We start from the raw sequence: 25,691 nt of genomic DNA, 5'->3' as shown, positions 1-25,691 counted from the left end.
GTCACCTTCTCAAAGAACTCAGTAAGGTTTGTGAGGTACGACCTACCCTTCATAAAACCGTGCTGACTATCCCTAATCAAATTATTCCTTTCTAGGTGAATATGAATCCTATCTCTTATAATCCTTTCCAATACTTTGCCTACAACAGAAGTAAGGCTCACCGGTCTATAATTACCAGGGATATTAGCTCTGACAATGTGGAGTCTGTATGGGTAGAGTTGAGAAATACCAAGGGGCAAAAAACAATAGTGGGTTTAATAGATAGACCCCCAAACTGCAGTGATGATGTTGGGAATGGCATTAAACACGAAATTAGAGTTGCATGTGATAGGGGAATATCGGTGATCATGGGTGATTTTAATCTGATGTGGAGATGCCGGCGTTGAACTGGGGTAAACACAGTAAAAAGTCTAACAACACCAGGTTAAAGTCCAACAGGTTTATTTGGTAGCAAATGCCACTAGCTTTTGGGGCATACCTTGCATGCTGCTCCGAAAGCTAGTGGCGTTTGCTACCAAATAAACCTGTTGGACTTTAATCTGGTGTTCTTAGACTTCTTACTGATTTTAATCTGCACATAGATTGGGCAGATCAAATTAGTCTCAATGCCGTAGAGGAGGAATTCCTGGAGTGTATACAGGATGGTTTTCTTGGACCAATATGTGGAGGAACCAACTAGAGATCAGGCCATCTTAGACTGGGTACTGTGTAATGATTGCCGATCTAACTGTACGAGACACCTTGGGGATGAACAACCATAACATGATAGAATTTTTTATCAAGATGGAGAATGAAGTAGTTGATTCAGAGACGAGGGTGCTGAATCTTAATAAAGGAAACTATGAGGATATGAGGCGTGAGTTGGCCTTAGATTGGGGAGAGTTACTGAAAGGGTTAATAGTGGATAGGCAATGGCAAACATTCAAGGAACGCACGGGGGAACTCCAACAACAGTTTATTCCTGTTTGGCACAAAAGCAAAATGGGTAAGAGGGTGAATCCATGGCTTACAAAGGAAATTAGAGAGAGTATCCGATCCAAGGAAGAAGCATACAGATTGGCCAAGAAACATAATAGGTCTGAGGATTGGGAGCAATTTAGAATTCAGCAAAGAAGGACCAAGGGATTGATTAAGAAGGGGAAAATACGGTACAAAAGTAAGCTTGCAGGAAATATAAAGACCGACACTAAGAGTTTCTATAGATATGTGAAGAGAAAGAGGTTGGTGAAGACAAATGTAAGTCACCTATAGAGAGAAACGGGGAATGTATAATAGGGGACAAAGAAATGGCCGAGCAACTGAATACATACTTTGGTTCTGTCTTCACAAAATAGGACACAAATCAGATGCCAGAAATGTTGGAGAATGCAAGATTTAGTGAGAGGGAAGAACTGAGGGAGATCAGTATTAGTAGAGAAATGGTACTGGGAAAATTGATGAGATTGAAGGTGGATGAATCCCCAGGGCCTGATAATCTACATCCCAGAGTACTTAAGGAAGTGGCTCCAGAAATAGTGGATGCATTGGTGGTCATCTTCCAGGATTCTATGGACTCTGGGACAGTCTCTGCAGATTGGAGGATAGCGAATGTCACTAAAATATTCAAAAAGGGAGGTAGAGAGAAAACAGGGAATTATAGACCAGTAAGCTTAACATCGGTAGTGGGGAAAATTCTCGAATCCATTATCAAAGACTTTATAGCAGAGCACTTGGAAATCAGTGGCAGGATATGACAGAGTCAGCATGGATTTATGAAGGGATAATCATATTTGACAAATCTACTGGAATTTTTTGAGGATGTAACCAGTGGAGTTGATGAGGGGGAACCAGTCGATGTGGTATATTTGAACTTTCAGAAAGCATTTGACAAAGTCCCGCACAAGAGATTATCGTGCAAGATTAAAGCGCATGGGATTGGGGGAAGTGCATTGAGATGGATAGAAAACTGGTTGGCAGAGAGGAAGCAAAGAGTAGGAATTAATGGGTGCTTTTCATATTGGCAGGCAGTAACTAGTGGGGTGCCACAGGGATCAGTGCTGGGACTCCAGCGATTCACAATATATATTAATGATTTGGACCAGGGAACAAAATGTAACATCTCAAAGTTTGCAGATGATACCAAGTTGGGTGGGAGGGTGAACTGTGACGAGGATGCAGAGATCCTTCAGAATGATCTGGACAGGTTGGGTGAGTGGGCAAATCAATGGCAGATGCAGTATAATTTGGATAAATGTGAGGTTATTCACTTTGGAAGCAAAAACAAGAAGGCAGATTACTGCCTGAGTGGCTGTAAATTGGGAGAGGGGAGTGTGCAGTGGGACCTGGGTGTCCTTGTGCACCAGTCCCTGAAGGTAAGCATGCAGGTGCAGCAGGCGGTAAAGAAGGCAAATGGTATGTTGGCCTTCATTGCGAGAGGTTTCGAGTACAGGAGCAGGGATGTGTTGTTGCAATTATACAGGGACTTGGTGAGGCCACACCTAGAGAAATGTGTGCAGTTTTGGTCTCCTTTTCTGAGGAAGGATGTTCTTGCTCTCGAGGGAGTGCAGCGAAGGTTTACCAGGCTGATTCCGGGGATGGTGGGACTGATGTATGAGGAGAGATTGACTAGGTTAGGATTGTTTTCACTGGAGTTCAGACAAATGAGGGGGGATCTCATAGAGACTTATAAAATTCTAACAGGTCTGGATAGTGTAGATGCAGGGAGGATGTTCCCGATGGTGGAGTAGTCCAGAGTCAGGGGTCACAGTCTGAGGATTCAGAGTAGACCATTTAGCATGGAGGTGAGGAGACATTTCATAGAAATCATAGAAATCATAGAAACCCTACAGTACAGAAAGAGGCCATTCGGCCCATCGAGTCTGCACCGACCACAAACCCACCCAGGCCTTACCCCTATATCCCTACATATTTACCCACTAATCCCTCTAACCTATGCATCTCAGAACACTAAGGGCAATTTTTTTTTTTTAGCATGGCCAATCAACCTAACCCGCACATCTTTGGACTGTGGGAGGAAACCGGAGCACCCGGAGGAAACCCACGCAGACACGAGGAGAATGTGCAAACTCCACACAGACAGAGACCCGAGCCGGGAATCGAACCCAGGTCCCTGGAGCTGTGAAGCAGCAGTGCTAACCACTGTGCTACCGTGCCGCCCCTTTATTCACCCAGAGAGTGGTGAGCCTGTGGAATTCACACGGGAAGTAGCTGATGCCAAAACATTGAATGTATTCAAGAGGCGGCACTTGGGACGAATGGGATCAAAGGTTATGGGGAGAAAGCAGGATTAGGCTATTGAGTTGGATGATCAGCCATGATTGTAATGAATGGCGGAACAGTCTCGAAGGGCCAAATGGCCTCCTCCTGCTCCTATCTTCTATGTCTATATTTCTATGTCGACATCAACCAAGCTACTCTGTAAAAAACATCGGGGGCCATTCTCCCAGCTGCTGCACTGCCTCTGTAAAACTTCTAGTGTAATCAGCTCCGTGCCCAGAAATCAGCCCGGAGCTGATTTCAATATGGAAATCGGCATTTGAATCCGATTAGCAGGCCCAGGACTGAATTCTCCAGGCCTGCTAGCATCTGCCCCCACCCCTTACTTTCCCCCACCATGAGTGGTTCACTCCAGCGGGAATGAACCACTGCTCTGGCTCCCTGCTCATGGGGAACAGGCAGCCTGACACCGCTGGAGGGAAGGGAAGCTATTGAGGCCACCCAGGAGGTGGGGGGTAAAATGGAGGCAATGTCAGCCTGGTACCCTGGCACTGCCCAACTGGCAATGCCCACTGGGCATCAGGCAGTGCCATGGGGTGGGGCCTATTGGGGTGGGGCTTTTTGGGGGGGTGATCGGTGGGGGTGGGAGGGCCTGCTGCCACTCTGCACTTGGGATAACTGGGAGAGGGAGGGAGGAGCTGATCGGGGCTGGCCATCCTGGTTGGGGAGGGGCGGTCGGGGCTGTCTTGGGGGTTGGGAGATCTGGACTGTCCAGGTGGGAGGGGTCAGGGAGATTGGGGCTGGCGGGGGGGACATCGGGGATTGCTTGGGGAGGTCCGGGAGGCCAGAAATCGGGATGGGGGGGTCGGAAGGGCAGCGATGGGGTGTTGCGGGGCTAGCTGGCCATCTGGAGGCCAGCAATGTGGGGCCACTGCGCATGCACCATTCTCCACGCTGACAGATCGGTGCATGGAGAGGCTCGCTCGGCGCTATGCTGCCGGTCTCTGGGACAGGAAATGGCCCCGCCCCAGATTTTCAGAGTGAATCACACTGAGGCATTCTGCAATGCACAGAGTGTGAGAGGTTCATTCTGCCAACCACACTAACAAAATCAGCGGGATTTACTCCCATTTTACCACACGTTGGGAACTTAGAATTTTTTGGGGAGAATCCTGGCCATCATTTTTATTTATAAAACAGACATGGCTTACTAGCCATGACTCATACCAGAGGAACTTCTAACCTTCAGACAAACATCAGAAACTCATTTGCTCTTAAATAATGCACCAGTGTGCCTTCCTGGAACTGCACAAAACCTTTTTACATTTCTAAAGAAGGATTCAGTCCCCAGAGTCATTGCATCTCCAAGAACAAAAGGAATCCTGACTCCTATTAAACACCTAAAGATTCCAGACCTGAGAAAATACATCCTCTGTCCAACATCTGGGAGAAGTGGGACGAGGTATGTCACATAGAACTACTAGAACTTGTAATATTTCCCAGTGGACCTGAACCCAGGCAGGTCCTGCCTGACCTCCAAAGTGTACAGGACTCAAGACAACAGCCTGAGCTGTCTGCCATCTTACCATCAAACAAGTAGCAGCCAAAGTAGTTCTGTCCAGGTACAATTGCCTGCCCCTCATCTACAGCAAGAACCACTGGAAGGTTGGACCTGTTGCCTTCGAGCCGAATGCAACTCTATTGTCTTCTCTCCTTGTGGAAGCTTCATTTCTGAAAAGACAGATTACCCTGCAGCAGTCAACCAACCTACCCTCAGAAGAAATCCTCCATTAGACTTTTGATTCTGGACTCACATGAAATGATAACGTGTATTTTTATTGTGCTCTGGCCCTGCACTCCTTTCTTTCGATTATCCTTTTATTGTTTGGGTGTAAAAGGGGCAGCTGTTGTGAAACCCCTTTCCTGGGTTGTGTGCTTGTGTGAAATAAAGCAACCATGTTACTTCATTTTATCTTGAGTTTTGCTGTGCAAGTTATTCGCCGAGGATCGAAACACTCCAAATACACCACTCATAAAGAGGGAAATCAAAAATACCTTTCTGTTTACAGGCAGTGAGAGGAGAAACAGGGCTGTTTAAATGACACATGGGTTTACATGATGTTGTCTGATGTGTCTCATTGGACCATCATTGAATGGCACAATGGTGTGTAACTGAAACATGGGCTGGATTCTCTGGCCGTTCATGCCAGTGGATTTCTCCGGTCTCGCTGCGGTGAATGGAGATTTGGCCAAGCAGCAAATTCTCCGTCCTTGCTGGCATTTATCTAGACAGCCACATGAACGGAGTGGGAATGGAGGGATACAAAAGAATGGTCTAGTTTGGACCAGGGAGCAGCACGGGCTTGGAGGGCCGAAGGGCCTGTTCCTGTGCTGTATTGTTCTTTGGCAGTGGCAGCGGGACGTGAACGGCTGGAGAATTCAGACTTAACTCTCTACACACAGCAGCTTGGGGACTGAGGCTGTGCTGAAAGTCCTGCTCTCTGAACCAAGTGTGCCAGCACAGGACATACACCTTAAACCACTCTCAGCTTTAAAATAACTTAATTTCTGTTGCACCTATTTTATGATTTCTAAAAATGCTTTACACCCAACAAAGAGCTTTTTGAAGTTTAATCCGCTGTAATGTAGAGGAATTTGGCAGCCAATCTGTCCATGGAAAGATCACACAAAGAGCAACAGGATAATGGCTGGATAATCTGTTTCAATGGTGCTGGTTGTGGGATAAACACTGAGCGGGACATGGGGAATAATTCTCCCACTTTTCTTTAAACAGTGCCATGGTATCGTTTCCATTCATTGGAAAGGGTGGATAATGCATTGGTTTAGCAGCCTCTGCGCATTCCCTCTGATTCCTACATTACCGCGGTGTTTTTATTTGTATGTTTCGGAAAGCAGTTATAGTTTCATGCTGAGGTTAAAAATCCATTCAGCAGTTTGTGCTGGCACAGTGTGAATAGTTGGGATACCACCAGGAATGGATCTGTTGGGGCAGGAGTTCAGTGTGTGGGCAATGATGGTCACAGTTACAACTCGGTTCTTCCGCACTTTCAGAAGTATTTAATTGGTTGTAAAGCACTTTGATGTGATTTGATTTATTATTGTCACTTGTATTAACATACAGTGAAAAGTATTGTCTCTTGCGCGCTATACAGACAAAGCATACCGTTCATAGAGAAGGAAATGAGAGAGTGCAGAATGTAGTGTTACAGTCATAGCTAGGGTGTAGAGAAAGATCAACTTAATGCAAGGTAAGTCCATTCAAAAGTCTGATGGCAGCAGGGAAGAAGCTGTTCTTGAGTTGGTTGGTACGTGACCTCAGACTTTTGTATCTTTTTTCCGACGGAAGAAGGTGGAAGAGAGAATGTCCGGGGTGCGTGAAGTCCTTAATTATGCTGCTGCTTTTCTGAGGCAGCGGGAAGTGTAGACAGAGTCAATGGATGGGAGGCTGGTTTGTGTGATGGATTGGGCTACATTCACGACCCTTTGTAGTTTCTTGCGGTCTTGGGCAGAGCAGGAGCCATACCAAGCTTTGATACAACCAAAAAGAATGCTTTCTATGGTGCATCTGTAAAAGTTGGTGAGAGTCGTAGCTGACATGCCAAATTTCCTTAGTCTTCTGAGAAAATAGAGGCATTGGTGGGCTTTCTTAACTATAGTGTTGGCGTGGGGGGGGACTAGAACAGGTTGTTGGTGATCTGGATATCTAAAGGTTTGAAGCTCTCGACCCTTTCTACTTCGTCCCCATTGATGTAGACAGGGGGGTGTTCTCCTCTACGCTTCCTGAAGTCGATGACAATCTCCTTCATTTTGTTGACTCTCAGGGAGAGATTATGGTCTCTGCACCAGTTCACCAGATTCTCTATCTCATTCCTGTACTCTGTCTCGTCATTGTTTGAGATCTGACCCACTACGGTGGTGTCGTCAGCAAACTTGAAAATTGAATTGGAGGGGAATTTGGCCACACAGTCATAGGTGTATAAGGAGTATAGTAGGGGGCTGAGGACACAGCCTTATGGGGCACCGGTGTTGAGGATGATCGTGGAGGAGGTGTTGTTACCTATCCTTACTGATTGTGGTCTGTGAGTTAGGAAGTTCAGGATCCAGTCGCAGAGGGAGGAATAGGCCCCGGGCCACGGAGTTTGGAAATGAGTTTCGTGGGAATAATAGTGTTGAAGGCTGAGCTGTAGTCCATAATAAGACCTGACATAGGTGTCCTTGTTATCTAGGTGTTCCAGGGTTGAGTGCAGGGCCAGGGAGATGGCTGTGGACCTGTTGTGGCATTAGGCAAACTGCAGTGGATCCAGGTAGCCCGGGAGGCTGGAATTGATTCGTGCCATGACTAACCTTTCGAAACACTCCATAATGATGGATGTCAGAGCCACCGGATGATAGTCATTGAGGCACCCTGCTTGGCTTTTCTTAGGTACCGGGATGATGATCATCTTCTTAAAGCAGATTGGAACATCCTGAAGGTCACTATATGAATGCAAATTGTTCTTTCGTTCAGAAGAGCATCTGGATATTTAGCCTAAATTCGATTCTGAATTCTCTGGAATAGGATTCAAACCATTATCTCAAACCCCAGAGGTGATAGTGCTATCCACTACACCAATATTGACACCTTAAACATCTGTAGGTAAAATCTGGACCACTCACATGTAGTCGGGGGTTCTTTAATTAAAAGTACAACTGTTAAAAAGTTGCCCAGAGAAGTGAGTATTCAGAATAAAAATAGGGACTCCTAGGGTGTGGTTGCTTCCCCAGTGTTACCCCTTATGTCATAATTCGGTGTCTTTTGTTATTGCAATGGAGAGGGATAGGGCCGTACGGCAGGGCAAGGTTTACAATTGGGGGAGGGGTAATTATGATGCGATTAGGCAAGAATTAGGGGGCATAAGTTGGGAACAGAAACTGTCAGAGAAAGGAACTAATGAAAAGTGGAACTTTTTCAAGGAACAAATACTGGATGTCCTTGATAGGTATGTTCCTGTCAGGCAGGGAGGAAATGGCCGAGTGAGGGAACCATGGTTCACAAAAGAGGTGGAATGTCTTGTGAAAAGGAAGAGGGAAGCTTATGTAGGGATGAGGAAACAAGGTTCAGATGGCTCGATTGAGGGTTACAAGTTAGCAAGGAATGAGCTGAAAAAGGGGCTTAGGAGAGCTAGGAGGGGACATGAGAAGTCCTTGGCGGGTCGGATCAAGGAAAACCCCAAGGCTTTTTACTCTTATGTGAGGAATAAAAGAATGACCAGGGTGAGGTTAGGGCCGGTCAAGGACAGTAGTGGGAACTTGTGTATGGAGTCAGTAGAGATAGGCGAGGTGATGAATGAATACTTTTCTTCAGTGTTCACCAAGGAGAGGGGCCATGTTTTTGAGGAAGAGAAGGTGTTACAGGCTAATAGGCTGGAGGAAATAGATGTTCGGAGGGAGGATGTCTTGGCAGTTTTGAATAAACTGAAGATCGATAAGTCCCCTGGGCCTGATGAAATGTATCCTAGGATTCTGTGGGAGGCAAGGGATGAGATTGCAGAGCCTTTGGCGTTGATCTTTGGGTCCTCGCTGTCCACGGGGATGGTGCCAGAGGACTGGAGAATGGCGAATGTTGTTCCTCTGTTTAAGAAAGGGAATAGAAATGACCCTGGTAATTATAGACCGGTTAGTCTTACTTCGGTGGTTGGTAAATTGATGGAAAGGGTCCTTAGGGATGGGATTTACGACCATTTAGAAAGATGCGGATTAATCCGAGATAGTCAGCACGGATTCGTGAAGGGCAAGTCGTGCCTCACAAATTTGATAGAATTTTTTGAGGAGGTAACTAAGTATGTTGATGAAGGTAGGGCAGTTGATGTCATATACATGGATTTTAGTAAGGCGTTTGATAAGGTCCCCCATGGTCGGCTTATGATGAAAGTGAGGAGGTGTGGGATAGAGGGAAAGTTGGCCGATTGGATAGGTAACTGGCTGTCTGACCGAAGACAGAGGGTGGTGGTCGATGGAAAATTTTCGGATTGGAGGCAGGTTGCTAGCGGTGTGCCGCAGGGATCAGTGCTTGGTCCTCTGCTCTTTGTGATTTTTATTAATGACTTAGAGGAGGGGGCTGAAGGGTGGATCAGTAAATTTGCTGATGACACCAAGATTGGTGGAGTAGTGGATGAGGTGGAGGGCTGTTGTAGGCTGCAAAGAGACATAGATAGGATGCAAAGCTGGGCTGAAAAATGGCAAATGGAGTTTAACCCTGATAAATGTGAGGTGATTCATTTTGGTAGGACAAATTTAAATGTGGATTACAGGGTCAAAGGTAGGGTTCTGAAGACTGTGGAGGAACAGAGAGATCTTGGGGTCCATATCCACAGATCTCTAAAGGTTGCCAGTCAAGTGGATAGAGCTGTGAAGAAGGCCTATAGTGTGTTAGCTTTTATTAACAGGGGGTTGGAGTTTAAGAGCCGTGGGGTTATGCTGCAACTGTACAGGACCTTGGTGAGACCACATTTGGAATATTGTGTGCAGTTCTGGTCACCTCACTATAAGAAGGATGTGGAAGCGCTGGAAAGAGTGCAGAGGAGATTTACCAGGATGCTGCCTGGTTTGGAGGGTAGGTCTTATGAGGAAAGGTTGAGGGAGCTAGGGCTGTTCTCTCTGGAGCGGAGGAGGCTGAGGGGAGACTTAATAGAGGTGTATAAAATGATGAAGGGGATAGATAGAGTGAACGTTCAAAGACTATTTCCTCGGGTGGATGGAGCTATTACAAGGGGGCATAACTATAGGGTTCGTGGTGGGAGATACAGGACGGATATCAGAGGTAGGTTCTTTACGCAGAGAGTGGTTGGGGTGTGGAATGGACTGCCTGCAGTGATAGTGGAGTCAGACACTTTAGAAACATTTAAGCGGTTATTGGATAGGCACATGGAGCACACCAGGATGATAGGGAGTGGGATAGCTTGATCTTGGTTTCAGATAAAGCTCGGCACAACATCGTGGGCCGAAGGGCCTGTTCTGTGCTGTACTGTTCTATGTTCTTATGTTCTTATCAACATCCACCTCAATGTTTTGTCAACATTAGTCCCCAATGTACTGCAACACCTGTCCCTCTGGTCTATGGAGGGTATTTTCTCTGTACAGGATGATGGACTGAGCATTGACTATGACTGGAAACCGGGTACTTTATCTGGACAGGAGTGATGGCACTGGGCGCTGAATGTGAATTGTTGCTGTCATTTAGATCAGAGTCTGGGGCTGAAGAATGGTTTGATCTCTCGGTGTGGAGATGCCGGAGATGACTGGGGTAAACACAGTAAGAAGTCTCACAACACCAGGTGAAACGTTTAACCTGGTGTTGTGAGACTTCTTGCTGTGTTGATCTGGAGGTACAGAGGCGTAGCCCAATTCCTCAGAGACTGGGCCAATGACAGTGAAACACATAGGCACATATTCAGCCCTGTCTATAGTTACATTCTTTCGTCAAAGGCAGCAACATTAAACTGCCACAATTTACAAAGAAATGATGCGTGACGTTATATTAAATATCAGGTGGCTGAGACATGAAGGATTGCTGTAAACAAATTTTGCTGGGATTTAAGTAGTGAGCTAAGAGAATTATACATGAAATGTATCAGAGAGTTTTTGTTTTAACAAAGGTGATACACAAAATACACCCAGGAAAAACACAACATAAAATAATAAACCATAAAGAATGGTTTGACTGTTTATTGATGTTATTTTAGTTCTTATCGATGTGTTACTGCCATAGACCAGTCTGCAGTCTGCGTTAGTCTGTCTAATATTCTCAATCAGCTATTGACAGAACCATGTGATTCAATAAGATTCAGTGTTCACTTTATGGAATAGAATTAGTAGCTTTAATGATTATTTTGATTGGAAGGTCACACGCCATGATGTCAGTGGAATCAGGGCTTTGATATGTGATTCTCAAATCTCAAACAAATTTAATTATAAAGCAGATCAGAATGAAGAATCAATCACAAGACAAAAAAACACTTCAAATTTAAATAGAAATGAAGTCAGACTAGAAACCCACAGAGCCCCGAGCCAGTGAGTACCCCAGTCTGTTCTGATTGCTGACGAGAGACAGGACCCCAATGTAAGTGTCAATGGCAATTGGACGATCCAATACCAGTGCCCCATTGGCTCTGCCAGGAACTGGATCCATTTGATAGGCTCTTTGGACAGCAAGAGCGAGTTCTGCTTTGAAGTTTTCAAGCTGCAAAAAGAGAGTTAGGAAAAGATTAACATGAGAACAGATCACTGAAAAGGTACATGTCAAAACATACACGTCAAAACATACACGTCAAAACATACACGTCAAAACATACACGTCAAAACATACATGTCAAACATACATGTCAAACATACAGGTCAAACATACATGTCAAAACATACATGTCAAAACATACATGTCAAACATACATGTCAAACATACATGTCAAACATACATGTCAAAACATACATGTCAAAACATACATGTCAAAACATACATGTCAAACATACATGTCAAACATACATGTCAAACATACATGTCAAACATACATGTCAAAACATACATGTCAACCCGACATGTAAAACTTCCATGTAAAAACATACATGTAAAAAAACTCCAGCAATGAAGCAGACATATTTTAGAAATGTTAGGGTAATCCAGTGGTAATGTTGGTTCTGATGAATGATCATTGACCTGAAGCGTGAACTCTGTTTCTCTCTCCACAGATACTGTCTGACCTGCTAAGTATTTCTAGCATTTTCTGTTTTTATTTATTAGTGGTTATATCGCTGGACAGGAATCCAAGATCCTGGACCAATGACCTGGAGACATTAATTTCAATCTCACCACAGTAGCTGAGAAATTAAAATTACAATTAGTGTCAGCACATGTGATGATTGTGGTAAAAACCCAGCTGCTCCACTCTCCTTTAGGGAAGGAAATCTGTTGTCCTTCCCCAGTTGGTACAACATGTGACTCCTGACCCGTATCAATGTGGCTGATTCTCAACTGCTCCCTGAAATGGCCAAGCGAGACACTTAGTTCTACCGAAACCGTTACAATTGCTGTGGTTCAAGATGGTGGTTCCCCACCATCTTCTCAAAGGCAATTACGGATGGACAGTAAATGTTGGTCTGACTAATGGCACTCACATCCTCTGAATGAATAAAAATATTCTACAAGATACCACCGATTAAGAACATGTATACAAAGTTCCACTGCACCAAGGCTGCCATATGTAAAAGGTTTTACTCAACATCAAGAAAACAGCCGCAATTCTCTGACCTCATCCGTGGCTGGGATTCTGGTCCAGCTGCAGTGGATGGAATTTTGGCTGAGCGCCAAATTCTCTGTTCTCACTGGCAGTGGAGGCGGGGTGATCGAGACGGATCCTGGGCAACATCTCCAAGATTCTATTGAACACCAACAGTACATTACCAGGTTGTAACAAGTGAAACTGGACTGGCAACAGATGCTGACCAGAGGTCACCAGCCTACATATTTATTGTCCGTTTCAATCACTAGACTGATCACCTCATCGAATCTCCGAACAGGAGAAACTCAGCCAAGGTAAATCTCAAAGCCATGAGAAGCCCAGCTCAGAATTCTGAGGAACCTCCTCACCAACCTCTTCATACTTTGGCCGCGATTCTCCTATCACCCTGCAGCGGGCTGGGAAAATGACGTGGGGGGCAGTGTGTGGGTTTCACACGAGAGTTCGCACCCTGCTAGCGTCTCCCAGTGCTGGATTTCACACTGCGCTGGAAGTTGGCGGGGAGGCAGGTCTAACACTTAAATTATATTTTAAATGTCATGTAACTGCTAGAAGCGGGTCTGGGAATGTATTCTCCGGACCCGCTAGTCTCTCCCACCCCACCAGAGTGTTTCACCCCAGCAGGGATTACTTTCGGGGAACTAGTGGGATGATCCCACTGGAGTGAAGGAGGGCAATTGGGGTCCCCTAGGGTGTTGGGTGGTGGGGGTTGCTGCCCCCTGGGCATGGGCACCTGGCAGCCTGTGCCCCCTGGCACTGCCCAAGGTGCAAAGTACTAATGCGCATGGGGCATCTTGACACTGCCCATTGGGCATTGGGCAGTTTCAAGGTGGCGGGGCATATGGGGGGGTGGAGCCTAGGGGGTGATCAGTGGGGGTGGGGGTCCCACTGCCACTCTGCCATTGAGATCGATGGAGGAGGAGGGAGAACAGCGATCGGGGTGGGCTGGGAGAGAGCGGAGCTGCCGAGCGCGGGGGAGAGGTGAGATTGGCACTGGAAGGGAGGGGGGGGGGTGTTGGAGATCAGGGCAGTCTCAGACGCGGCGGGTGGGTGTCAAGGCTGGACCGGGAATGGTCGGAGGGACCATGATCGGGCTGTGGGAAGGGTTGAGGGGGAGGCATTGCGGGGGTCCCGGGCTGCCCAGCAAACTGGAGGCTGACAGTTCGGGGCCACTGCGCATGTGCAGAGACTCGCTGGTTTCAGCTCCCGGGTGGAAACCGGCCCCGCCCACTGATTTATAATGATATTCACCTTGGTGCCCTCTGCACTGCACAGAGTGGGGGAGATTCTAGTGTGAACTCCCACTTAAAAAGCCGTGTGAATTACTCCATTTTTCCCACAAATTAAACAGCTAGAATATTTTGGGAGAATTCCACCCTTTAATGCCCTTTAAAACTCACAGTCAGTTAATTGACTCCCAGATTCACCCTCACACCAGTCCCCACTCAATTCAAGTTCAGTCTCAATGAACCCTCCAATTCAATTCCAGTCCGATTTTATTGCGGTCCAACTCAAAATTAAAAGTGTAAATTTATCCCTGAGAGTTGGCAAACACAAGACAAACCACAAAAGTTAGACTGAATTATTTGTCACTTGTACATGACACACGATTCCTCCCCATCTCAAAACAAACAAAGCAGGTTTTTTGCCAATGATAATTTTCTTCAGAAGAAAACACCCTTTGTAAACCAAAGGAGGCTTTGATCAGGTTACTGACCAAACATCAACATCATGCAAGACTTGCCTTCTTTTCCTGCTCAGTGACAGTGCTGATTGTTCACTCACATGACAGCTACAAATCTTAGCCCATCAGCAAAGAATCTCCTGTTCTCCAGAGGTGAAGTGTTGTGCTCTGTCAGAAGGTCAATGCTGAGGGAGTGCTGCTCTGTCAGAGAGACAGTACTGAGGGAGTGCCGCACTGTCAGAGGGACAGTACTGAGGGAGTGCAGCATTGTCAGAGGATCAGTACTGAGGGAGTGCCGCACTGTCAGAGGGTCAGTACTGAGGGAGTGCTGCATTGTCAGAGGGTCAGAACTGAGGGAGTGCTGCACTGTCAGAGGGTCAGTACTGAGGGAGTGCCGCACTGTCAGAGGGTCAGTACTGAGGGAGTGCCGCACTGTCAGAGGGTCAGTACTGAGGGAGTGCTGCATTGTCAGAGGGTCAGAACTGAGGGAGTGCTGCATTGTCAGAGGATCAGTACTGAGGGAGTACTGCATTGTCAGAGGATCAGTACTGAGGGAGTGCCGCACTGTCAGAGGATCAGTACTGAGGGAGTGCCGCATTGTCAGAGGGTCAGTACCGAGTGAATGCTGCACTGTCAGAAGCTCAGTACTGAGGGAGTGCTGCACTGTCAGAGGGTCAGTACTGAGGGAGTGCTGCACTGTCAGAGGGTCAGTACTGGGGGAGTGCTGCACAGTCAGAGGGTCAGTACTGAGGGAGTGCCGCACTGTCAGAGGGTCAGTACTGAGGGAGTGCTGCACTATCAGAGGGTCAGTACTGGGGGAGTGCCGCACTGTCAGAGGGTCAGTACTGAGGACTGAGGGAGTGCCGTACTGTCAGAGGGTCAGTACTGAGGGAGTGCCGCACTGTCAGAGGGGCAGTACTGAGGGAGTGCCGCACTGTCAAAGAATAAATGTGAAATTGGAAGCTAGTCTTAGTAATGGTGATCATGAAATTATCACCGATTGTTGTAAAAACCCATCTGGTTCACTAATGTCCTTTAGGGAAGGAAATCTGCCATCCTTACCCAGCCTGGCCTACATGTGACTCCGGAGCCACATCAGTGTGGTTGGTTCTTAACCGTCCTCTGAATTGACAGAGCCAAGCTACTCAGTTGTCTTGGGAAAATTCGGAGGAATAACTTCCACATCCATGAATGGAAAGGAAAAGAGAGTCGAAAGTTACCCACTCCAACTTCAGACTTTGCTTCAGTCACTGTCATTAACATTGACAGTGGGGGGGGGGGGGGGGTATTGCATCATTGACTGGGGAAGGGGGGAATACCAGGATTTGATGACGAGGATGAATGAACGAAGCAATCCCCTCGCTCACTGCAGTGTTATTGAGTTTAACTCGGATGAATTCACATGGCAAGGGTCCGTTCTTCGACAGGTGTTCTATTAAAACACAAATTGCCCAAGGCATTGCCTGAACTGGAGCAAAGCGAGCCAGTTCCTTTCACCGCTGTGAGAACCAAATCCGGTTTAGTGACTCTCGGCCAATAAAGACATTATCATCATTTCATTAAAGCTTATCTGCCTGAGGGAAATGAGAGCACAGGTTTAAATTGTGGGAACTAACAGTGACTAACAGCAAAACAATTGATATCAAGGTTTGGCTGTTATTGAGGTGGCAGGTTGTACATCCTATTGTATAAAGAACACCAAAATTCAGGGTCAGCAACATGGCTGTCATTTTGTGCAGATCTAAGAATAATGAGAGAATGGTTCGGTGTGAGGAGGTCTGTAAGATTTCACAGGAGAATAGAGGGTGAATATGTACAGATAGTGAATGAAATTTAATTTAATTTAATTCATTCATCAGGTGTGAGCATCACTGGTTATGGCAGCATTTATTGCACATCCCTAATGGCAGGGTGAGGGGTGGCAGGGCGAGGGGTGGCAGGGCGAGGGGTGGCAGGGCGAGCGGTGGCAGGGCGAGCGGTGGCAGGGCGAAGGGTGGCAGGGCGAGGGGTGGCAGGGCGAGGGGTGGCAGGGCGAGGGGTGGCAGGGCGAAGGGTGGCAGGGCGAAGGGTGGCAGGGCGAAGGGTGGCAGGGCGAAGGGTGGCAGGGTGAGAGGAGGAGTGGCAAGGTAAGTTAAGTTAAAGTCTATTTATTACTGTCGCAAATAGGTTTACATTAACACTGCAATGGAGTTATTGTGAAAATCCCCTAGTCGCCACACTCTGGCACCTGTTTGGGTACACTGAGGGAAAATTTAGCACGGCCAATGCACCTAACCAGCATGTCTTTAGGACTGTGGGAGGAAACTGGAGCACCCGGAGGAAACCTATGGGGAAGGAGGGCAGACAGTGACCCAGGCCGAGATTCGAACCCGGGTCCCTGGAGCTGTGAGACAGCAGTGCTAATCACTGTGCCATGGTGCTGTCCCGGGGGGGGATGACAGAGTGAGGGTAGGAGTGGCAGGGAGTAAGGATGAGACGGCCTTTTCTGCAAGGGAGTTAGAGTGAGTGTGAATACAAGGGAGTTGGGAGTCAGAGGAATATCAGGGAACACAGTGAGTAAGTTGTCTATATATTGAGTTTATTGATACAACTTTGCGTTGGTGAGATTCTGAGAACAGGTGTCCGATGCTCAGAGTTGGTTCCTGCTGGACTGGTTGGATTCTCACCCAAGTGCCCAGTGTTCAGGTGTTAGCCTGGACTGTGAGCGTCACTGGGCTGGAGAGAACGTGATCTTTGCCACATACAACTTCTAAACATCTGTCCTTACAAGCAGCTTGGTGACCAGGACAAGACTGGGGGTGATTGGCTGGAAGAAAGGACTGTAGGATCATCCTACGGTGTTGTGCTCAGTACTTTACCAGCCAGGATGTGGACTAATTCGGAGAACAAGTGAACAAATGAACAGCCTCTATGGCCTTGAGTTCCTCACGGACATCAAGCAGCACATCAGCAATCTTCAACAGTTAGAACAAGGCAGAACACCTCCTCCCTCAACTCCAAATTCACTCCTACCTTACAAAGGCTGGTGAACCTCTCAGTGGCGTTCAAGGCCGGATGTTCAACAAAGGTTGTGTACGGAATCTCTTCACTCCAAGGATTCCAGCGGGAGATGAAAGATGCCTCTCGAAGTTTGTCCCAGTGAAGACGAACCCCTTTACCATCCCTCCTGCAGAATGAGACAGCATTGCAGGAAATGGAACCAACAATAGTGTACAGATTTACAGCAATTAGCAAAAGAGGCATGAGGAGAAACATTTTCACACAGCGAATCTGGATCTGGAATACGTTGGTGGAGGGAAGTTCAATGAAGCATTTAAAAGAGAAAAGGAATAATGTTCAGGGTTATGAGAAAAGGTGACAGTAAGGGGCAATTTTGCATAGTCAATGAACTTAACCCGCACATCTTTGGAGAGTGGGAGGAAACTGGAGCACCCAAAGGAAGCCCACACAGACATGGGGAGAATGTGCAGACTTCATACAGACGGTCACCTTAGGCCGAAATTGAACCTGAGTCCTTGGGGCTGTGAGGAAGCAGTTGCTACTCTTGTCTCGATCTCAACTACACTTTCCTGCCCGTTATCCATACTCCTCCAACCCAATACTAATTAAAAATCTGTCTATCTCCTCCTTAAAGTTACTCAACTTTACTAAATTTATTTTCTCAGAGGACTAAGGAAATTTGGCATGTCCACTACGACTCCCACCAATTTTTACAGATGCACCATTGAAAGCATTCTTTCTGGTTGTATCACAGCTTGGTCTGGGCTCCTGCTCTGTCCAAGACCGCAAGAAACTACAAAGGTTCGTGAACGAAGCCCAGTCCATCACTCAAACCAGCCTCCCATCCATTGACTCTGTCTACACTTGCTGCTGCCTCGGAAAAGCAACCAGCATAATCAGGGATCCCGCGCACCCCGGACATTCTCTCTTCCACGTTCTTCCATCGGGAAAAAGATACAAAAGTCTGAGGTTACGTACCAACCGACTCAAGAACAGCTTCTTCTCTGCTGCTGTCAGACTTTTGAGTGGACCTATCTTATATTAAGCTGATCTTTCTCAACACCCGAGCGATGACTAACACTACAAAGAACAAAGAACAATACAGCACAGGAACAGGCCCTTCGGCCCTCCAAGCCTGCACCTATCATGTGTTCCTACATTCTGCACCCTCTCCTTTCCCTCTCCCCTATGTACTCTATGAGCAGCATGCTTTATCTGTATAGCGCAAGAAACAATACTTTTCACTGTATCTCAATACTTGTGACAATAATAAATCAAATCAAATAAAAGTCAATGACCTGGCACTCTGGGGTAGCAAATCCCACTGATTCATGACCCTTTGAGAGAGCAGTTTCTCCTCATCTCTGTTTTAAATCTGCCACCCCATATTCTAAAACTATGATCTCTTATCCTAGATTGCTCCCCAAGGGGCAACATCCTTTCCACGTCTATTTTGTCAATACCTTTTATCATCTTGTATACCTCAATTAGACCTCTCCTCATTCTTCTAAACTCCAGAGAGTATCGGCCTAAACTGTTCAATCTCTCTTCATAAGACAAACCCCTCATCTCTGGGATCAATCCAGTGAACCTCCTCTGAACTGCCTTTAATGCAATTACATCTCTCCTCAAATAAACTGTCCAAAACTGTACACAGTACTTCAGGTGTGGTCTCACCAACACCTTGTATAGTTGCAGCAACACTTCCTTACTTTTGTAATCTATTCCTTCAGCTATAAATGCCAAAATTCCATTTGCTTTCCTGATTAACTGCTGCACCTGCAAACCAGTTTTCTGCAACTCATGCACTTGGACACCCAGATCCCTCTGCACTGAAGCACCCCGAAGTCTTCCTCCATTTGGATAATAAGTTGCCTTTCTATTTTTCCAAGCAAAAGGGATAACCTCACATTTATCCACATTAAACTCCATCTGCCACATTTTGGCCCACTCACCTAAGCTAGCTATATCCATTGGTAAATGTCTTATTTCCTCATTGGGTCACCTATCTCACCTATTTCAGTGTCATCTGCAAGTTTGGCTACAGTACCTTCTACCCTTGTATCCAAGTCATTAATATACTAGTTACATCTGTCAACCAGAAAAAGATCCATGTATCCCAACTCTCTGCTTTCTGTCAGTTATGATGTGGAGATGCCGGCGTTGGACTGGGGTAAACACAGTAAGAAGTTTAACAACACCAGGTTAAAGTCCAACAGGTTTATTTGGTAGCAAAAGCCACACAAGCTTTCGAGGCTCTAAGCCCCTTCTTCAGGTGAGTGGGAATTCTGTTCACAAACAGAATTTATAAAGACACAGACTCAATTTACATGAATAATGGTTGGAATGCGAATACTTACAACTAATCCAGTCTTTAAGAAACAAAACAATGGGAGTGGAGAGAGCAACAAGACAGGCTAAAAAGATGTGTATTGTCTCCAGACAAGACAGCCAGTGAAACTCTGCAGGTCCACGCAACTGTGGGAGTTACAAATATTGTGACATGAACCCAATATCCCGGTTGAGGCCGTCCGCGTGTGTGCGGAACTTGGCTATCAGTTTCTGCTCAGCGACTCTGCGCTGTCGTGTGTCGCAAAGGCCGCCTTGGAGAACGCCTTGGCCGCCTTCGCGACACACGACAGCGCAGAGTCGCTGAGCAGAAACTGATAGCCAAGTTCCGCACACACAAGGACGGCCTCAACCGGGATATTGGGTTCATGTCACAATATTTGTAACCCCCACAGTTGCGTGGACCTGCAGAGTTTCACTGGCTGTCTTGTCTGGAGACAATACACATCTTTTTAGCCTGTCTTGATGCTCTCTCCACTCCCATTGTTTTGTTTCTTAAAGTCTGGATTAGTTGTAAGTATTCGCATTCCAACCATTATTCATGTAAATTGAGTTTGTGTCTTTATAAATTCTGTTTGTGAACAGAATTCCCACTCACCTGAAGAAGGGGCTTAGAGCCTCGAAAGCTTGTGTGGCTTTTGCTACCAAATAAACCTGTTGGACTTTAACCTGGTGTTGTTAAACTTCTTATTCTGTCAGTTAGCCAGTCTTCTGTACAAGGTAAATTACCTCCAACCCCATGTGATCTTACCTTGTGTATTAACCTGTGTGGGCCCTTTCCGGAAGTCCAGATATACTACATCTACAGGATTCCCATTATCCACTTGGCTTGTTACATTTTCGAAGGACTCTAGCAAATTAGTGAAACATGATTCAAAAGGCAGCTGGATATATACATGAATAGGCAGGGAATAGGGGGATATGGACCATGTAGAGGCAAGAAAATATTAGATTAGAAAGGCATCTGTGTTGGCGCAGACTTGGTGGGCCAAAGGGCCTGTTCCTGTGCTCTACTGTCCTTTGTTCTTATTGATTCTTTGATTTAAAAATTACACTGACTCTGATGGATTGTGTTTTGACTTCCCAAATGTGCTGTTATTACTTCCTTAATAATGGATTCAAACAATTTCTCTTTAAAGTTTTAAAGTTCATTTATTTGCCACAAGGAAGGTTTACATTAACACTGGAATGAAGTTACTGTGAAATTCCCCTAGTCACCACACTCCGGCGTCTGTTCGGGTCAATGCACCTGACCAGCACATCTTCCAGACTGTGGGAGGAAACCCAACAACATCTCAACAACAGATATTAAACTAACTGGTCTATAGTTTTCTACTTTCTGCCTCCCTCCCATTTTGAATAAGGGTGTTACATTAGCATTTTCCAATTTACCATGGCCAATACACCTAATCGGCGTGTCTTTTGGACTGTGGGAGGAAACCGGAACACCTGGAGGAAACCCACGCAGACACGGGGAGAATGTGCAAATTCCACACAGTCACCAAGCCGGGAATCGAACCCAGGTCCCCTGGCGCTGTGAGGCAGCAGTGCTGACCACTGTGCACGGTGGCTATGCTAGATTTGGTATTATGCAATGAGAAGGTGTTAATTAATAATCTTGTTGTGTGGGATCCTTTAGGGAACAGTGACCATAACATGATAGAATTCTTCATTTGGATAGAAAGTGAAGAAGTGGTAGAAAGTGAAGGGCGGCACCGTGAAGCATAGCCACCGTGCACAGTGGTCAGCACTGCTGCCTCACAGCGCCAGGGGACCTGGGTTCGATTCCCGACTTGGTGACTGTGTGGAATTTGCACATTCTCCCCGTGTCTGCGTGGGTTTCCTCCAGGTGTTCCGGTTTCCTCCCATAGTCCGAAAGACACGCCGATTAGGTGTATTGGCCATGGTAAATTGGAAAATGCTAATGTAACACCCTTATTCAAAATGGGAGGGAGCCAAGTAGCACAGTGGTTAGCACTGCTGCTTCACAGCTCCAGGAACCTGGGTTCGAATCCCGGCTTGGGTCACTGTCTGTGTGGAGTTTGCACATCCTCCTCGTGTCTGCGTGGGTTTCCTCCGGGTGCTCCGGTTTCGTCCCACAGTCCAAAGATGTGCGGGTTAGGTTGATTGGCCATGCTAAAATTGCCCTTAGTGCCCTGAGATGCATAGGTTAGAGGGATTAGTGGGTAAAATATGTAGGGATATGGGATAGGGCCTGGGTGGGATTGTGGTCGGTGCAGACTCGATGGGCCAAATGGCCTCTTTCTGTGCTGTAGGGTTTCTAAGTTTCTAAGTCAGATCTGAAAGTCAGGTTCTAAATCTAAACAAAGGAAGGTATGAAGCATGAGTTAGCTGTGATAAATTGGAGAATTTCATTAAAAGGCATAACAGTGGATAGGCATTGGCTAATATTTAAAGAACTAATGTATGCATTGCAAAAGTTATACACTCCTTTCTGGCACAAAAACACAGCAAGAAAAGTGGCCCAACCATGGCTAACAAGAAATTAAGGATAGTATTAGATCCAAAGAGGAGTCACATAACAGTAACTTCATTGCAGTCTTAGTGTAAGCCTTACTTGTGACTAATAAATAAACTTTTTAAAAAAACTTTATAAAGTCGCTTGAAAAAGTAGCAAGCCCGAGGATTGGGACAGAATACAGTAAAGAAGGATAAGGTGTTGATTAAGAGAGCAAAATATATGGAGTATGGAAACATAGAAAATAGAAGCAGGAGGAGGCCATTCGGCCCTTCGAGCCTGCTGCACAATTCATTACGATCACAGCTGATCATCCAACTCAATAGCCTGATCCCACCTTCCCTCTGAATCCTTCGATCCCCTTCTCCTCAAGTGCTATATCTAACTGCTCCTTCAAAACATACAATATTTTGGCCACAAATACTTTCTGTGATAGAGAATTCCACAGGATGACCACTCTTCGGTATGAGAGTAATCGTGCAAGTAACAGAAAAGTGGACTGTAAAAGGATCTATACGTATATGAAAAGAAAAAAGTTAATGAAAAAAATGTAGGTCACTTACAGTCCTAAACAGAAAAAAATTAAATGAAGAACTTTCTAGAAAAAGTGAGAGGGCATGGGATCCAAGGGGCTGCTGCCCTGTGGATCCAGAACTGGCTTGCCCAAGGGAGTAAGAAGTTTAACAACACCAGGTTAAAGTCCAACAGGTTTATTTGGTAGCAAAAGCCACACAAGCTTTCGGAGCTCTAAGCCCCTTCTTCAGGTGAGTGGGAATTCTGTTCACAAACAGAGCTTATAAAGACACAGACTCAATTTACATGAAAAATGGTTGGAATGCGAATACTTACGAAAGCTTGTGTGGCTTTTGCTACCAAATAAACCTGTTGGACTTTAACCTGGTGTTGTTAAACTTCTTACTGTGTTTACCCCAGTCCAACGCCGGCATCTCCACATCATTGCCCAAAGGAGGCAGAGAGTGGGTATAGATGGGTCTTTTTCTAAATGGAGGTCAGTCACCAGCGGTGAGCCCCAGGGATCTGTTCTGGGACCCTTGCTGTTTGTCATTTTCATAAATGACCTGGATGAGGAAGTGGAGGGATGGGTTGGTAAGTTTGCCGATGACACGAAGGTTGGTGGGGTTGTGGATAGTCTGGAGGGATGTCAGAAGTTACAGAGGGACATAGATAGGATGCAAGACTGGGCGGAGAAGTGGCAGATGGACTTCAACCCAGATAAATGCCTAGTGGTCCATTTTGGCAGGTCAAATGGGATGAAGGAGTACAATATAAAGGGAAAGACTCTTAGGACGGTAGAGGATCAGAAGGACCTTGGGGTCCGGGTCCATAGGACTCTAAAATCGGCCCCGCAGGTGGAGGAGGTGGTTAAGAAGACGTATGGTGTGCTGGCCTTTATCAATCGAGGGATTGAGTTTAGGAGTCCGGGGATAATGATGCAGCTATATAAGACTCTCGTCAGACCCCACTTGGAGTACTGTGCTCCGTTCTGGTCGCCTCATTACAGGAAGGATGTGGAAAAGATTGAAAGGGTGCAGAGGAGATTTACAAGGATGTTGCCTGGATTGAGTGGCATGCCTTATGAGGAGAGGCTGAAGGAGCTCGGTCTTTTTTCCTTGGAGAGACGTAGGATGAGAGGAGACATAATAGAGGTATATAAGATGTTGAGAGGCATAGATCGGGTGGACTCTCAGAGGCTTTTTCCCAGGGTGGAAATGGCTGCTACGAGAGGACACAGGTTTAAGGTGCTGGGGGGTAGGTACAGGGGAAATGTTCGGGGGAAGTTTTTCACACAGAGGGTGGTGGGCGAGTGGAATCGGCTGCCGTCAGTGGTGGTGGAGGCAAACTCAATAGGGTCTTTTAAGAGACTCCTGAATGAGTACATGGAACTTATTAGGCTGGAGGGTTATAGGTAGGCCTAAAAGGTAGGGATATGTTCGGCACAGCTTGTGGGGCCGAAGGGCCTGTTTGGTGCTGTAGTTTTCTATGTTTCTATGAAATGGCAGGACAATTAAACAATTACTTTACTTCTGTCTTCACAGAGCAAGACACAAGTAACTTCCCAGAAATGCGAAAGAATCAAGAGTTTAGTGAGGAGGAGGAATTGATAGAAATCAGTATCAGTAAAAAACAGTTCTGGAGAAATTAATGGGACTGAAAGCTGCTAAATCCCCAGGGTCCGATAATCTCCATCCCGGGTTACTAATGGAGATGGCCATGGGAATAATGGATCTGTTGGTTGTCACCTTCCAAAATTCTGTCGATTCTGGAATAGTCCCAGCAGATTGGAGGGTGGCAAATGTAACCCCGCTATTTAAAATAGGAGGGAGGGAGAAAACGGGGAATTACAGACTGGTTAGTCTAACATCAGTAGTGGGGAAAATGCTACAGGCTATTATAAAGGATGTAATAACAGAAAACTTAGAAAGTGTCAACGGGATTTTTTAAAAATTCATTCATGGGACATAGGCGTCGCCGGCTGGGCCAACATTTATTGCCCATCCCTAATTGCCCTTGGAGGGCAGTTGAGAGTCAACCACATGTAGGCCAGACCGGGGTAAGGCGGCAGATTCCCTTCCCTGAAGGACATTAAAATTAGACAAAGTCAACATGGATTTATGAAAGGGTAATTATGTTTGACAAATCTGGAGTTTTTTTGAGGACATAACTAGTAGAATAGATAAGGGAGAACTAATGAACATGGTGTATTTTGATCTCCAGAAAGCCGAGGACTGAGATGAGGAGAAACTTCTTCACTCAGAGGGTGGTGAACCGATAGAATTCTCTACCACAGAAGGCTGTGGACATCAAGCCACTAACTATATTTAAGAAAGAAATAGATAGATTTCTAGACTCTAAAGGTCTCGAGGGGTTTGGGGACAGCACAGGAAAATGGTGTTGCGATAGAGGATTAGCCACGGTCATATTGAATGGTAGAGCAGACTCGAAGGGCCAAATGGCCTATTCTTGTTTCTATTAAGTGCAACAGCTCAAATTGTTTTTAATGACAGGTTAAACTGGCTTCCTAATCCGACATTATTGTGATTGACTGTACAGGGTTTTGTAAACATTTATTAGGAAAGAGTGAACAGAATGTACACGAGGCAAATGTAGAGCATTGAATACGTCTCAACATGCTGTTAAACTCTGGGCTGGCTCACTCCAGCTCTGTGCTAACTACTGACTGGAAATGATTCATATAAAACTGCTCAATGAGCTGCTTTACTGATTCCTCAGGTAGAATCCACAGAGCCAATGCAAGGGGCAATAATCCTGAACAGAATTTTACTGTTACCATAAAAACAGATGCAACCTCTGGTTAAAGTTGATAGGATCAGTTGTAGGTCTGCTTTTGCGCGGTTAATTATTCCTCTTTCCATGGATCGCACAAATCTATTGGAAGATTGATCCACTTCCCCAATGCCTCATGGTCAGCAGTTTGTGTCATTGTGTCTTCAGTCAGTGCGGCAATGATAAAACAGAGGCTGAGACTGAGAATCCCAATAGGAGGGCTGTGGGAATGAAGGGGTGGAGGGAGTCAGACACAGTGAGGGGGGGGGGGGGGGGGGGGTGGAGGGGGTCAGACACAGTGAGGGGGGGGGTGGAGGGGGTCAGACACAGTGAGGGGGGGTGAAGGGGGTCAGACACAGTGAGGGGT

At 46.1% G+C, this 25,691-nt stretch overlaps 1 protein-coding gene across 1 annotated transcript; it reads right to left on the bottom strand.

Annotated features, from left to right (window-relative positions):
* Positions 1-10,663: 10,663 nt before the first annotated feature.
* LOC144485676 (tumor protein p63-regulated gene 1-like protein) lies at positions 10,664-17,445 on the bottom strand. The gene is made up of 2 exons (XM_078203784.1): positions 17,203-17,445; positions 10,664-11,455 (listed from the first exon to the last, which is right to left on the bottom strand). Exons 1-2 carry the CDS (start codon positions 17,443-17,445, stop codon positions 11,261-11,263), a joined length of 438 nt encoding a protein of 145 aa, XP_078059910.1. The 3' UTR covers positions 10,664-11,260.
* Positions 17,446-25,691: the final 8,246 nt, after the last annotated feature.

The sequence above is a fragment of the Mustelus asterias genome, chromosome 3 (genome assembly GCF_964213995.1).
Source record: "Mustelus asterias chromosome 3, sMusAst1.hap1.1, whole genome shotgun sequence".
NCBI classification, from domain to species: domain Eukaryota; kingdom Metazoa; phylum Chordata; class Chondrichthyes; order Carcharhiniformes; family Triakidae; genus Mustelus; species Mustelus asterias.
The sequence above is the reverse complement of the archived record's forward strand: the minus strand, read 5'-3'. Positions and strand labels throughout refer to the sequence as shown.

Bases quoted from the DNA above. Each gene is read 5' to 3' on its own strand.
- LOC144485676 (XM_078203784.1), bottom strand. From the start codon at position 17,445: ATGTTTCTCCTCATGCCTCTTTTGCTAATTGCTGTAAATCTGTACACT. The intron at 11,456-17,202 runs GTAGGAGTGAAT...CTCTTTTTGCAG, and splicing joins GGTTCACCAGCCTTTGTAAG to CTTGAAAACTTCAAAGCAGA.